Source organism: Schistocerca serialis, chromosome 12 (assembly GCF_023864345.2).
Source record: "Schistocerca serialis cubense isolate TAMUIC-IGC-003099 chromosome 12, iqSchSeri2.2, whole genome shotgun sequence".
NCBI classification, from domain to species: Eukaryota; Metazoa; Arthropoda; class Insecta; order Orthoptera; family Acrididae; genus Schistocerca; species Schistocerca serialis.
The window spans coordinates 16,899,209-16,914,768 of NC_064649.1; the positions used below are offsets into that span (position 1 = coordinate 16,899,209).

General features: G+C 37.4%; 1 protein-coding gene across 4 annotated transcripts in view; it reads right to left on the bottom strand.

Annotated features, from left to right (window-relative positions):
- LOC126428105 (uncharacterized) overlaps window positions 1–15,560 on the bottom strand; it is an 857,744-nt gene that overhangs the window by 5,201 nt on the left and 836,983 nt on the right. The window contains exon 8 of one of the 4 annotated variants that reach the window (XM_050090008.1): window positions 14,937–14,968. The exons of the other annotated variants lie outside the window; for them this stretch is intronic. Coding sequence (XP_049945965.1) covers window positions 14,952–14,968 — 17 coding nt within the window. The 3' untranslated portion in view covers window positions 14,937–14,951. The remainder of the gene's footprint in view (window positions 1–14,936; window positions 14,969–15,560) is intronic. 4 annotated transcript variants of the gene reach the window in all.

A 15,560-nucleotide genomic window follows, 5' to 3' on the forward strand; every position in this document is an offset into this window, starting at 1 on the left:
CAACAATCTTTTGGAAACAATGCCATGATCAACTCATAGATAAGGTTTTATTTTTATTTATTTACTGTACTTATTTTATCAAAATTTTCACCATTTGAATGTTAATTGTTCATTTATTTTACACCTACATGATTTTGGCTTTGTAGCCATTCTCAATTGCATGTTGAAATGTTAATAAATGTCTGTTGCATCCGTGACCTGTTATCCTTGGGGAAAAAAAAAAAAAAAAAAAGACATATTCTTGGTATTATCATCATGGATAAGAGTGGTGTAACTGCTTCAAAGTTGGCTGCAAATCAGTGGACAGTGATCTGTGCTTGGGCACACTCACAAGAAGCCAGGTGCATCACAAGTCCACACCACAAGGCCAAACCATCACAAAGGATTACTACCGAGAGGTAATTTGCCACCTTCATGACACCGTGCAGCATGCAAGCAACCACATCCATGAACAGAAAAATCTTATCAGCTCTATCATGATGGTGGATCTGCCCATTCAGCTCATCCTTGCCAAACATAACATTCTTGTGGTTACTCGGGCTTTCTACTCTCCCAACATGACTCTGTGTGACTTTTGGCTATTTCCTGAGCTAAAAATTCCACTGAAAGGAAAAATATTTTTTTTTAAATTGACACACTGCCAATTGGAAGTAAGTGACATTTTGAAATGTTTGTATAATAATTTATTACATCACTATCACTTACACATATATGAAATATTCGAAATACCAGTTTTGGCAAGCAGTTGCCATTTTCAGATGTGATACATCCACTAAAGAGTGTTCTACAGAACATATAAGAAATACAATTAAACGCTTTGCACATCATGGAGCCAACAAAAACATTTCCATGAATGTACATCATATCATAACACGGGGAAAATACCATGTGACAATATGATGAACATTCCCTGAGATATTTTAGTTGACTTCATGATGTTTGGACTGTATTTGTTATATATTCTGTATGGAGCTCTTTAGTGGATGTTTCATATCTGAAGATGGCAACTTGCTGAAATAGGTAATGGGAACATTTTATATATGTGTAAGAGATGGTGACATGATAAATTATTATACAAACACAATTTGAGTCAAGAGAAGACATCTCGCTCAATGTGATGGCCTACCTGATCCACATTCCAAAAGACACATTCCAGGAGTGTTTCCAACAATGGTGGGAACACCGAGAAGACTGTGCACATATCGAGGAGAATATTTTCAAAGGGGTTAGGGTTCTGTGCATCTAAATCAAAGTAGATGTATTTCTGTAACCCAAAGGCGTGATGCTTTTTGAACACATCTCATATACATATCAACTGCCATATGTAGGATGTCTGGATATGAACAAATTAAAAAGCATATTGATTCATCAAACGAGCAACATTCAAGAGTTCATTGCTGGGTGTATTCTATTTTTACTCCATGTTGCTGATTTGCCTAATGATATAAGCACAAGGCAATTTTTGGTTGGAGATCAAATACCTGTACTGATTGAAAATTGTGAAATAAATTCTCACTACATCAATAGTACACTCAGAAGCGTAGAAACATAATTCCAACCAAATGGGATGACTCTGAACATCTTAAAAAGTGATATTATATACTCTGTGACAAAACAGCTGAAATTCAAAGAAATTAAAATTAGTAATAAAAGTTTATGCATAATAAAAGCGGACTCTTTTTAAGTTCCAAAAATTAAAAATGGATATGAATTTATACAGCAGTACAAATGTTTATTATCTAGCAAATAAATTTTATGGCTTGGCACTTTCATTACAAATGTTATCAAGTGCTAATGTCATGGGCATATTGATTATAATATGTAATATTTATTTTCAGTGCAATATTGTTTCTCAGTAAAGTTGAAGTAACATAATGTACAATCTGAAGTTGTAGAAAAGAATAATTCGTACATGTGTAATACACACCTAAGAGAACTATATTATTTACTGTGTTAAAATCTGCATGGATTAATGTTCTTCCTGAACTTCTATAAAATTATGATGTTCTCATGAAAAAAATATTAAGAAAAATCATTTTAGTCACTCATCTAATAAAAGAAAAAAAGACAATTTTATTCTTCCTACTCACTGATTTCATTTATAACTCCCCAATACATGAAAACAGAAATCAGCCCTAAAGTAAAAGACAAGAGTATTCTAAAGACAAAGCTACAGGCAATCTGGTGGTGATTGAAGCGGCACAGGTTTAGAGTGTAGAAAAAGAGTGTCTTGGTGTGTGTGTGTGGGGGGGGGGGGGGGGGGGGGGTGATGCGCTTGTATGATGGAATGATGGATGGGGCAAGGGGTTTGGCAGAAGCTCCTTGATAATATGATGTACAGACATTAATACTCAGTGGAAAAATTCATTAAAATGAACTCTTTAATTTGAACAGGAGGTAGTTTCCCACTGACAGATATTCACAGTAAAAAACATATTAATCTTGTTATGCTATTGTCCTGCATTAGCTGTTGTTTCATATCAATGAGGTTATATCATACATATTTTAGTGTGCACCTTGCTTCTTAATTAAATTGTAATTACATGTACACTACCAGGCACTTTATAGTGATTTGCAGGATATGGATATAGATGTGGATGTAATAATGAGACAAATAATTCACAGTTCTCAGCACATTACCTTTATTGGGTAGAACCACATATTCATGTTTAGACTCTAAAGTTCATACTCAGTGGGTTGCAGGTTGTGATTTCCACACATTCTGCAACCATTTCTGTGTACTTTGCCATGGATATGAAATGTTGTTGTGTCCACAAGGTGAACGTAGCTGATCCTTTATTGGAATGTTGCAATGCAAGCTCAGCATCTTGTTTCCAATAGAAATAACAAATGGTCAGGGTAACAAGAAGCAGTTGTTGATAGAAGTGTTTGTGCATGTCACCATAAACTAAATATATTGACACACAGATGGATTTCTGTGGATGTCTTAGAAAAGACACCTGTACATGGTCAATGTTATTCTGGGCAATATATGGTTTCAGTAGTTTCTTCATTTTGTGTGTTGCCATTTGCCGTTTGAAAAAGTTGTTGTCACCAGTGTGGGATATTGGTCTGAGTGGGGGTAAATGTGCATTAGACACACATTTCTGATTATATTTCAGCATTTGGAATACCTACTGAGCCTTCTGCTGAACAGGAAACATTATTACCCTTTGCCTGTTTCTGAACTCAACAGATTTATTACTTATTACTCTTGTCACAATGCAATAATGTCATATTAGCCTGCAGCTAACAAAATATATTGATTTCCTCTTTCTATGTAAACCTGTGTGATTCATATAGAGAAACCTTATAATTCAGTACATTTACTTTCCTTATGTCCAATAACAAAGTATGTCAAAGGCACAAAATATTTAGAGAGGGGTGCCAGTAAGCCTCAAACAAGTGACAACATTTGCTTTCTGAGATTCCTTTGTTCATAGGAATTTACCATAAATTTCGATTGACTGAAATGTACAACTACTATATTAATAATATCCTCCTCCCACAGTTTCCAATTTTTTCTGTTTTCTTTTATTTAATCAGAGTGGTGTTGTTTCCAATCCTCTGACAAAAATCAATTTGGTTTTCTTTTTCATTTCCTCAGGAGAAGGGTTGCCAAGAATTTTCTTTTAAAATGCACCTCTATCTACAATTTCAGGGCCTTTTATTCCAATCCTCTTTCAGAATGACTCTAATTTTTCATACCCAATTTGCCTTAGTGATTCTCTGTGTTCAGTAATCATTTTGTAAGTGCTTCCATCATTCAATTGTATCTGATGTTCAGAGAAGAATACCATTCATTTCCTTGTACTTATATGTACTGGCTCATACATTTTTTCTATACTTTCATTACTATTCCTACTATGTTGGGAATCTCAATATTTTACTCAGAATGTTAATCTTCTTCTGTCTCTCATGTAATTTTGATTTCTCTAGTCATATTCATGTCTAGGAATTCACCTCTGTTCAAATAAATGTGGTAGATTGGCTTGGTAGAATATTCATCTATTGCTGTGAATAAATCCTTTCACTTTCTGCCTGTAAAAGCAACTCCTACAAAACCTCAACTACTTCAGTTACTGTTATTTGAAATTTCATGCACTCCAACAACCTTAATGCCCTTTTATTAGAAGCTGTTAGAAGCGCACAAAATGACTGTAGTGATAAGTCTCTTTATCGAGAAATGCTTGCTATCCCTGTGTCATGTATGTGCTGAATGTTTAATTTTTATATACAAAAAAAAGAACAGCAATAACTTTAATACTGTATGAGGAAGGACAAGACTGTAATATAACACTGAAATCAAAAGTCAAAAGTATTTTCACTTGAAATATCAAACGTTTGTCATAACACCAAATTAATTATTCTATTGATCCAAACATCCTACCTAAAACTCATAATCACCACCTGTTACGGCAAGCCCTTAACAAATTCCAGAAGCAGAAATAAATTATCATAATGGTTCTGCTACAGTCATTAATTTACACCAAAGAAGTACCACCCAACTATTTTTTCTGTTAAGACTGAACTACAGGACAAATCTACAACACTGTTCATGCTAGAGAATACATGCATCACCTTGTGTATCATTTTAGTGCATGAAATTTTGTTGAAAATATCATATTATACTGCTACAAAAAACCAGAGGAACAATGACAACATCAATAGCAGGGAATTAATGTGTTAAATTCAATAGCTGTCAAAATGCATTCACTGCAAATTATCGTGAATGATTTACTTGAAGCTATTGTTGCCATTAACAGACACTTAATATACAAAAGATACAAATTTAAACAACAGAATAAGTTATTTTAAACTTCTAGCTAATGAAAATTCTACTTTTTAAGAGATCAGGATGGGGATTAACACAGACACCTACTAATACAGAGACACATATTAATAACGTCCTAAGCTTATTGCATAACATAATAAGAAAGAGCTGCAAATTTTTAAGATGTTTATCTTTGTAAGAATGGTTGACTGTTACTATTGACAAAAGTATACTCAGTTTGATGTCTTAAAGAATTTAACAGTGAACATTATATTTGACAAAATCAAAAAGCAACACAGATACCCATATTACATTCTCGATAAGCTGATGTTAGAAGCACACTGAGACATATCTCAACACATGAATGACATTTGCTGATGTGAAGGATTTCTCTTTCAGGTTAATGGCTCATTATTTTTTATGTACTCAGAAATGATTAAAGTGTATTAAATGAAACCACGCATATCAAGCAGTGAAACCGAATGTGTTTTGTCTTTAGACATTTTCATTTGAATCGTTCAACAGGTGGATGAGCCAAAACCAAATTGCATCAAATTAAAATGGGATCTGCATTACTGGTAGTATTTTATATAATTTATTTCTGGATTAATAAATGAGGGCAGTTGAAGCAATTACTGGAAGCAAATTTAATTTTTTTTTCCTAGCAGCGAAATGATCAATGTGTCACTGGGGAACATTGGGATCATAAATTGAACATGTATGTTATTTTACGTGAAATATGAGTACCGGTAACTGTCCAGCTAATTTTTGAGAACATTTCTCATGGAGAATATCAGTGGTCTTGATAAAATATTTTAGAATGGAATTAGCAACATTCTTGGCCACCATGAAATATTTACTGGTTTTGGTCAAAATGTGACCATTTTCAGATCATATTACACCGTCATGTCAGGCGGTAGTAGGGAACAGAGCAGGTATTGTAGGTCCATGAACATTAACTGCTCAACATCGATATTTGTGGATCCTGGATACCTGTTATCATGCTGTAATATAGTCTGCAGTGTGTCACATTTTGATCAAAACCACCTACCACTGCCAATAAATATTTTATTGTGATTGGAACTGTTTTTAATTCACTTTTAAAAATTGTCTAGCTGTCATAGTCATATTGCACTTAGCATCCATATCTTATGGTCATTTACACTGGAGAAACAAAAGACAAAATAACTGCTTTACTTTGGTTTCAAAATATAATTTTGCCAATTTCAAGCAAAAGTGATTGTGGTAAATGCTCCACAATTTTAAACAAAAAATTAATATGTAGAAAATTTTGTCAGCTGTAAACTCTTACTCGGTTAGAGAAACTGTTGGCCCAGGCAAATAGGGGGTGCAAAATCTGACCTATTAAAAAAAATGTAGTTTAATATTTAACCAGGAGGGTACATGAGTTCTCCAACCCCCTTGTGTTCCTATTTCCTGCCCACAAGAAGAAGCCTTTCCCTTGGCCAGTGACTGCAGAGGCAGTCATCACAGTGGTACGTATGTAGTGTCATTTCACCAAGTAGCGCACTCCGTCTTCAGGCCACAAGTGGCCCATTGGGACCATCCGACCGCCGTGTCATCCTCTGTTGAGGATGCGGATAGGAGGGGCATGTGGTCAGCACACAGCTCTCCCGGTCGTTATAATGGCTTTCTTTGACCGGAGCCGCTACTATTCGGTCGAGGAGCTCCTCAATTGTCATCACGAGGCTGAGTGCACCCCGAAAAATGGCAACAGCGCATGGCGGCTGGATGGTCACCCATCCAAGTGCCGGCCACACCTGACAGCGCTTAACTTTGGTGATCTCATGGGAAGCGGTGTATCCACTGCGGCAAGGCCATTGCCCTCACCAAGTAGCATCATAAAGAAATGGTTACTACCCAACAGAAATCTAATGCTAAGGTGGTTCATGTGGCAACAGTACGCCTGATTCACACAGCTGCCATCCACACAACTCACTTATGTTCAACAGTGGAGCTCTTGTTGCAACCTTGGTACAGTATTGCAGGATCTCAAATGTCAGCAAGTCAGTGCTGACACAGGTATGCTGTTTGACCAAAGGCACCAGATTTTTGCAGACTGAGGACTGGTGTGAGACTGAGAGAGAGTGCTTAACAGAATTGCAAGTGTAATGCAAAACATATCTCACTTAATCAAAATGTTTCATCTGACTTTTATTTCCTGTCAGGAAATGCCTAAAAAAAAGGTCTGTGTTTTATCCTGAAAAATGTGCAGCTGGTTTTGGTGTCAAATGCAGAGATTTTGATACAGTGTAGCTAGTTAAAGTAATAGCTACTTTCAAGTGCTAGCTGAAAGAACAGATTTTTTGAACATTTATTGAAGTTAAGACATCCTTTTCAAACATTGAAATAGCTTTGCAAATGAGTGCAGTATCTTGGATGGAAGCAGACTGTTCACTCACATGCATCTTGTCTATAGGATATGACACAACCATTAAACCTGGCTACAGTGACATAATCAGTGAGGTTTCTTTGCTCAAAGCAAAGAAATGTAAAGTAATATTTTAATAAAAGGTTAGTAGTCTGGGAAAGAGATATTTTTCAGTTCTTAATTACAGCATTTTTCCTTTGTTTCTAATCAGTAATGCAAGCATTATTGAAAATTTTTAAGGAACAAATAAAATCTGGTTTTTATTATTATTGTTGTTGTCATTTGCACATGATCACACAGAGCTATTTGACTTTTTTTTGGGGGGGGGGGGGGGGGGGGGAGATCACCTCATTCTGTACAACTGCTTATCTTTTGAATGAAGGAACAGATTCGTGTCTGCTACTTCCATTGTGGGTATCTGGGCCTCATCGCAGTTCTTTTCAACTTGTTTGATCTAGAGTATACTCCATAATCTTGTGTATAAGTATAACTGCTGGGAGTCTTTCAGCATGTCCATAAAATTTAAATAATTTCTTTCTAATGTTTGCTGCCAGGTTTGACAATTCCTCAGTTGCTTTATGGGTTTCAATTCATACCAGGCCTCAGATTTTCTGGTCCAAGAATTTCCTTTGTAATTCACCAATGTTCCTTCAGGATGTTTTCCAGAATGGCTTTTCTGGTGAGAATTAAAATTTCTCTTCCATACAGAACTTCAGGATTTATCACTGTGTTGTAATGTTTAACATTTTTGTGTATCAGCATGCCCATTCCATCCTGTGTTCTCCTACATGCTCTCTTGAGTTTTTGTAATTGAACTCTCAGTGTTCCTTTTAGTAGACTTGTTTGTTCTATGATCTCAATGAAACACTTGAAGTATCTTAACCTTCTGATTTACTGTACTTCAAGTTTAATTTCTGAATGTTACATTTATTACCGATGAAAAAAAAGTATTTGTAGGCCAGGTTTTTCATCACATTCTTTGAGGATTTCTACCCAACTGCTGTGATTTCCCCGTACTCTAAAATTGCTAAATTGCCTGTGATGATTAAGCAAGAGATATTAATGTCATCTTTGTTCACACAAGCTGAATAAGTTTCCAGTGATTTTGGTTTATGAATTCTTTTTCCCATTCCCCAAACACTTTATCTAAGATTAGATTGAGTGGTGACACTTCCTCTCCTTAGTGAATGCCTGTTTTGTTGTCGAAAGGTTCTCATATTTCCACCACAAATTTTACCTTGGACTTTGTGTCTAGTCCCTGTCCTTCTGGGACACTGAAAAGAGACTGTCATTAAACTAAGTCATGCCTTTTTTAAATCAATGAAATTGTAGATGACTGGGCTGTTATGGGTTGCCTTATATTTTAGTACTGTATTTAGGTTGAAGAGCTATTCTGCACATGGACACCTTGATAGAAAGCTCGTTCAGTATTCAGTGATCTTATGTTAAAGGTGTAAGTGTGTTCTTTGAAATAAACATGCTGCGAATATCTTGCATGTGACCTGAAGGAGAGAGATCCTTCTCTAGTTATTTACATCTGTTCCATCACATTTTTTTTTTGTGGGATGGGTGGATGAGCATGTACTTCCAATCTTCTGGAAGTTTTTATGTGCGCTATATCTCTGTGATGATTTAAGTTATTTCCACAAGTGTGTTTGTCCCTATATGCTTCAATAACTCCCTGATGATGCTGTCTTCCCCAGATGTCCTGTTCTTTCTGAGCAAAGGATATGCTTACAAACTGTAGCTCAGGGAAGTATCTCCACACAGTTGTCATGATTTGTCAGTGCAAGTTTATTGTCCTCCTTTTTGAAGCACAGATTCTATGGTGTGTATCAATGGATATTTCCAAGTACATTCTGTAAGAGTAATGTGTGTTGACTTCCCTCAAGTTCTTTTCAATAATTTAATATTGCTTGCTCTCTATGCGTCTCCTCTTTATCGGTCTGGTTAATTTAGTCACTTGCTTTCTAATCTCGAAAAAGTCTTCTTTAGTCTTGGGTGAATTTTTACCATTATGTTTCTGGAAGACTCTCTTTCATTCCTCCAAAGGGTCTTCACGTACTGAATCCCACCAAAATTGTTTTATTTTCTTTTTCTGCAGGGTAGCTTCTTGGCTTTCTGTATAATCTTGGTTTGGAACTGTTCCCAGGTGACTGCTTCTTCTTTCTCCCATTTATCTTTTATATTAGTTTCTTAGATGTTTTTTGTGTCAAATTTATGAAGGCTTGTACTGTTCCAGTGCACTCTTTTGGGGTAAACTTAACCCTTACGAGCACAAGATAGTGACCGGAATTGATGTTTACACCTCTGTGGATCTTTAAATTGAGAACTTCCTTCTGTGAATGGTATGTGATGGTAATATGATTGATTTACTGCTCATCAAGCAACTGAATGCGTCCCTGCAGGTTACTGGCTTTCAGAAATGTTTCCCCAGAGAGGTTGACATGATGTTCAGATTCTTTTGTTGACACAAAACAATGGGTATAGCCCTATTCTCAGAGGTGAATTTATGTGCTGGGAAACTGCCAACAATTTTTTTGGTATACATACCATCCAACATGTTGCTCACTGAAATAGCATAGAAGGATTCTTATATCCGTGGTTTATTATCATCATTATCAACACTTCGTTTTTTTATAGCTGAAAGTTTGTGACGCATCACATGATCCTCTCAACAGTCTGTCTCTGTTTTTCCCAGTCTTTTGTAGGTTTTGTTTGTCTATCCTTTCCCATAATCTTGATTTTCTTCCCTGCAGTCTTTCCCCTATGACTTTCCCTTGGATAATCATCTCTTTCAAGTTATCAACCTTGGAAAAGATGATTGTCCAAAGCAAAGTCTTTATTCTACATCATACTACATCCAATGTACAATACCTATATAAACAATACAATATTGTTTTTACTTTTTTTAGAAAGGCCGTAAAACTTTTGATTTAATTTGTTGTGTGCAATATTTTACATAAGTAAAGATCATGTAAGAAATTTTATCAGTAATACTTAATTTCTATTGGACCTACTTACAAAATAATAATTTTTATGTAGAAAAGTGGTAGAAATGTAGTTTTTTGGGGGGAGGGGTGGGGGACAGACCTGACACTTCTGCCGAGAATGTAGGATCAGCTCGCTATGGCTGTGGTCTTAAAGGGATACTAAGAGATAGACGCAGAGGTGACAAAAGTCATGGGATACCTCCTAATATTGTGCCGGACCTTCTTTTGCACGAACTAGGTGGAAACTTGATGTGGCATTGTCTCAATGACTTGTTGGAAGTCTCCCGCAGAAATATTGAGCCATGCTGCCTCTATAGCTGTCCGTAACTGTGAAAGTGTTGTCGAAGCAGGAGTCTGTGCACAAACTGACACTGGGTGATCTGGGTGGTCAAATCATTCACTTCAATTGTCCAGAATGTTCTCCAAACCAATTGCAAACAGTTGTGGCATGGAAATTTTCATCCATAAAAATTCCATCATCGTTTGGGAACACGAAGTGCATGAATGGCTGCAAATGGTCTCCAAGTAGCCACACATAACCATTTCCAGTCAATGGCCCAGTCCTTTCCAAATAAACACAGCCCACACCATTATGGAGCCACCACCAGCTTGCACAGTGGCATGCTGACAACTTGGGTTCACGGCTTTGTGGGCTGTGCACCACATTCAAATCCTACCATCAGCTCTTACCAACTGAAATTCATCTAGGGTCCAATTGGTATGCTCATGAGCCCAGGAGAGGTGCTGCAGGTGATTTTGTGCCATTATCAAAGGCACTTGTGTTGGTTCTCTGCTGCTATGCCTATTAATGGCAATTTCACCACACTACCCTAATGGATACGTTTATTGTACATCCCACATTGATTTCTGTAATTATTTCATTCAGTGTTGCTTGCCTGTTGGCACTGACAACTCTATGCAAACGCCATCATTCTCAGTTGTTAAGTGAAGGCCATATGCCACTGAAGAAGTAATGCCAGAAATTTGATATTCTCAACACACTCTTGACACTGTGGCTCTTAGAATATTGAATTACTTAAAGGTTTCAAAAATGGCATGTCCTATTCGTCTAGCTCTAGCTACCATTCCACGTTCAAAGACTGTTAATTCACATCAATAATCATGTCAGAATCCTTTTTGCATGTATGACCTGAGTACAAATGACTGCTCCGCCGATGCACTGTTCTTTCATATCTCGTGTCTGTGATACTACTGCCATACGCATATGTGTATATTACTATCCCATGACTTTTGTCACCTCAGTGTAGTTAGTAATGGTTATTTACATATTATACACAGGGTTATTACAAGTACCTTTGGGACTATCAGAATTCATGCTATGTAATGGTCGAACTTTATGATAGTTGATATACTAATGAAAAAGAAGTAATTTTTTCGTAACATTTTACTACAAATTAACACTTGTTGCATTTTATTGTAAATATTTCGGCTACTCCTCATCTCTTGCCAAATATTGCACTCCCAGGTCCAGTGGGAGGCACTTGAATTGATCGATGTGTGTTATTGATTACCAAAAATCTGACATAAATCACCGTACTTGTCGATTGCGTTGACATAGAAGCTTCTATAAGGGCCATTCAAAAAGAAACGAGCCAGAGGCATAATTACAGAAACCAGCACCAGTATGTTAGAAGTATTGACCCTGGCTGTTGAGACACTTGTCCCACTGTGACACACGGTGGTGAATGGCTGTCTCATAAAATTCCTGGGACTGCGATGTTAACCAGTTCCATACGTACAGCTGGACGTTGTCATCCGAGGTGAATCGTTTGCCCCTCAGAGCCCTTTTAAGGGGGACCAAAAATGGCGTAATCACTGAGAGAGAAGTCTGGACTGTATGGAGGGCGACCAAGAACCTCCCATTTGAATTTCCGGAGGAATGCCATGACTGTGTTTGCCATATGAGGCTTTGCATTGTCGTGGAGCAGAATGACCCCACAGATGAGACTGGCTGGTTGTTTTGATTTGATTGCTTGGCAAAGGGTGGTTAAGGTTTGCGAGTAATGCTGGGCATTCACTGTTGTCCCGTGCTGCAGGAAGTGAGTCACAAGGGGGCCATCTTGGTCAAAGAAGAACGTCAGCATAACCTTTCCTCTACTCGTGTGGATGGCCTTGGCTTTTTTTGGTTGTGGTGACCCTGGATGCTTCCACTGGAGATTTTGTAGTTTTGATTCTGGTTCAAAGTGATGACACCATGACTCATCCCCAGCCACCACTCGTGCCAAGAACGCATTCCCTTCCCAAGCACAGTGCTGCAGATGAACAAGACAGTGGGCCATTCAACATGCTTGCTGGTGTGGTTGAAGACTGTGGGGCACCCATTGGGCACACAAATTGCATATGAGCAGTCATTCTTTAAGATAGTGTGAACACTTCCGACCCTCAATCCAACCACGGCGGCTATGGCTTTCACTGTCACATGGCGGTCCTGGGTAATGAGCGCATCTACCAGCTGGACGATGTCATCGGTAATTCAGTGTGGTGCTCCAGGCTGTGCATCTTCAGCTAATGACACCTGTCCTTCCCTGAAGCGCTTGTGCCATGCCTTGACCCTTGCAAGGGACATACAGTCTTCGCCATACACTTGTGACATTTGTTGATGAATGTCCGTTCCTCCTACTCCTTTTGCTGTCAGATAATGAACAGCTCTTTGCTCTTCTGTTGACACCCCCATGTCACTGTTTGCAATGCGACTGGCAGTGATGGACAATTGATGCGTACTGCTGCTAGCTATGTATAGTCATGTGGCATGCATGCATGCCCTCTAGCGATGGGCTGTGAACTTCCATGCTGTAGTCGAAACCACACCTCATTATGCACGCCACGATATTACCCTTCTGCCACCAGTTTGCACATTCCAGACTCCAGATCATTTCTTTTTGAATGCCCCTTATATTTTATACACAACAAAGGGACCAGATGCCTCAGTACATAACATAAATTTCCATTCAATAGCTCCAACCAGTCCCTGGAGAATTCATGCTATGTAATGGTCGAGCTTTACAATAGTCGATATATAAATGACAAGAATTTTAATACAAGTTAACAGTTTTCGGAATTTTTCATAAATATTGCTGGTAATTCTCATCTCTTGCTAAATATTATGCTGCTAGGTCAAGCAGAAGGCACCTGCAATGGTCAATAAGTGAGTTATTGATTACCAAAGTATCTGACATAAATTGCTTTAGTTGTCAATGCATTGCCTTAGAATTTTCTAATTTGTACACAATGAAGGAACCACATACCTTAGTATGTGTCATAAATTTCCACTCGATAGCTCCACCCAGTCCCCAGAGAAAATAGTCATATATCAGTGGACAAAGCATCTCTCCAAGTTTTAAACTTACATTACAAGTGATCACAAAGGGCAATACCTGTGTCTTGGCAAGCGTCAAAATGTGCTAGCACTTCCTTGAAGTCACTAACATAATATGACCAGAAAGGCTTGACGACAGACCACTTTGGTAATCTAGGCATTGGGTTGTCTGCTTGCAGGTGTGGATTAATTCAGTGTGACAATTCAGAGTGATGATTTGTCAACATGTTGTGACATGTCTGTCCCTTTGTCCTTCTGGCACTATGTAGGGTCAGAGGCATCTGTGTGTGTGGTTGTGTGTGTGTGTGTGTGTGTTTGTGTTTGAGCTGTAGCTTGAAAAAGGATTGATAACAAAAACTAGCAAGTTTCCTTTCACTTTTGTGTGTGCCTGTGGATGACTCAACATTTCTGCTTTTTGGTGAATGGCCTCCTTTACTCCTACATCATTTATATTCTACCAGAACTTACCTCCTCATTTTTAGACATTAATTTGAATTATAACATAGTGTAAAAATGTTTGTTTCATGGAAAGGTACAAAAAACTAAAAGAGCCAATTTCTTAAAACAATTAAGTTACTCTGAGACTTCTACAGTGCAGTTCCTGGTACAAGGAGACTCCATTAGGACACCTGCAACAACTTTTGTTAATTGTCCATAGAGCACTTTAGGCAAGGAATCAAAACAAAGGCAAAAAAACCAATGCACTGATTCCAGAATTCAGTCAGGACAATTATGCCAGTCATTTTCCTACATTTTGGAGCATAAAAACCATTTCACAATAAAAAAGTAGATATCTGTTGTCTAATATAGCAACACTCTTCTGGCTACTTGCAAAATAGCTAAACATTTGAATATAGTTCATTCCTCTGTTTCTATTTTTTTACTCCTGTCCTGCTAGGATTCATTATTGTTTCAACAGATGGTTAATTGAATGGGACCATTTCTTCAGTGGTATCTGTTCATAAATATGACTCATATGACTCAAAACCTTGTCTATTCTCTTGCTTCATGTGTATCTGGGAACTAAAACAAAATTTCATCAAAGAAAAATAAATTTTCAGTGTGCTTCCAACAAACAACAGAATCTATGTTTATCTTTATTTCATAATTTAAATTTGCTAATTTTTAATGACATAGTATCAGTAAGTACTCCATACCATTCCGGCATGCATTGCTTCCACATCAAGTTATAGTGCTCTGAAACAAGTGACAGACATCAAATGAAACTTATAAGAGGAATTGAATCCCATAGGGATGTCCAACAGTACAGAACTCCTCCTACTCAACATTCAGGGTTTCTTGAGGTGCATTTTTTAAATTATTGTTTACTTTTCACTACAGACCACAGGAAGGGAATTCGCAAGCAGGCAAAGGCACTGAAAGTTGCACATATCATGCGACACCAATACATTTAGCCCGAGAGAAATGCAAGCAACAAACCTCAAAGCATTTGAATTAGACCTTTCCTGCAACTGAAAACAAAAACAAGGGTAATTAATTGTGGCAACCTGTTAGATAACATGCATGCTCATGTGGTTAAAAAATGTGTTATTAATGAGAACAAGGTAACAATCATTAGCATCTGGCAAAATTCCAGAAGTCCATTGTTTTGAACATGTAATTCATTGTTTTCCATTACCAGCACACGAGAAACTGTTTCACACTCACTACCTTTGAAAATAAGTCGCATTATTTCCTGCTTGACTTAAGTTATAAAATATCTGAAAATAAATATTACTTGAGTAGCATACAGTTTTTGAACAAATTATCTTCCTCTCAGTCTGGAATATATTACTGTCTACATTCAAAATTTGATTAGACATGTCATATATGAATTCTGGTTTCTTCAATTTAATACCAGTACTGCAAAAGTTTTGGACTTGGCATTCAGAACAAACATTACATGTACAATGTAGACACCAGAGAAAATGTGTGAAAGAATTATCACTCCAGGAGAACTTGTAAGAACAAAGGTGGTAAGAATGTGGAACACATACTAAGACGACACTCATTTTTAGTAGACTTCAAGGCAGTGGCTGATACCAGTGTAACTAATAAAGTTCC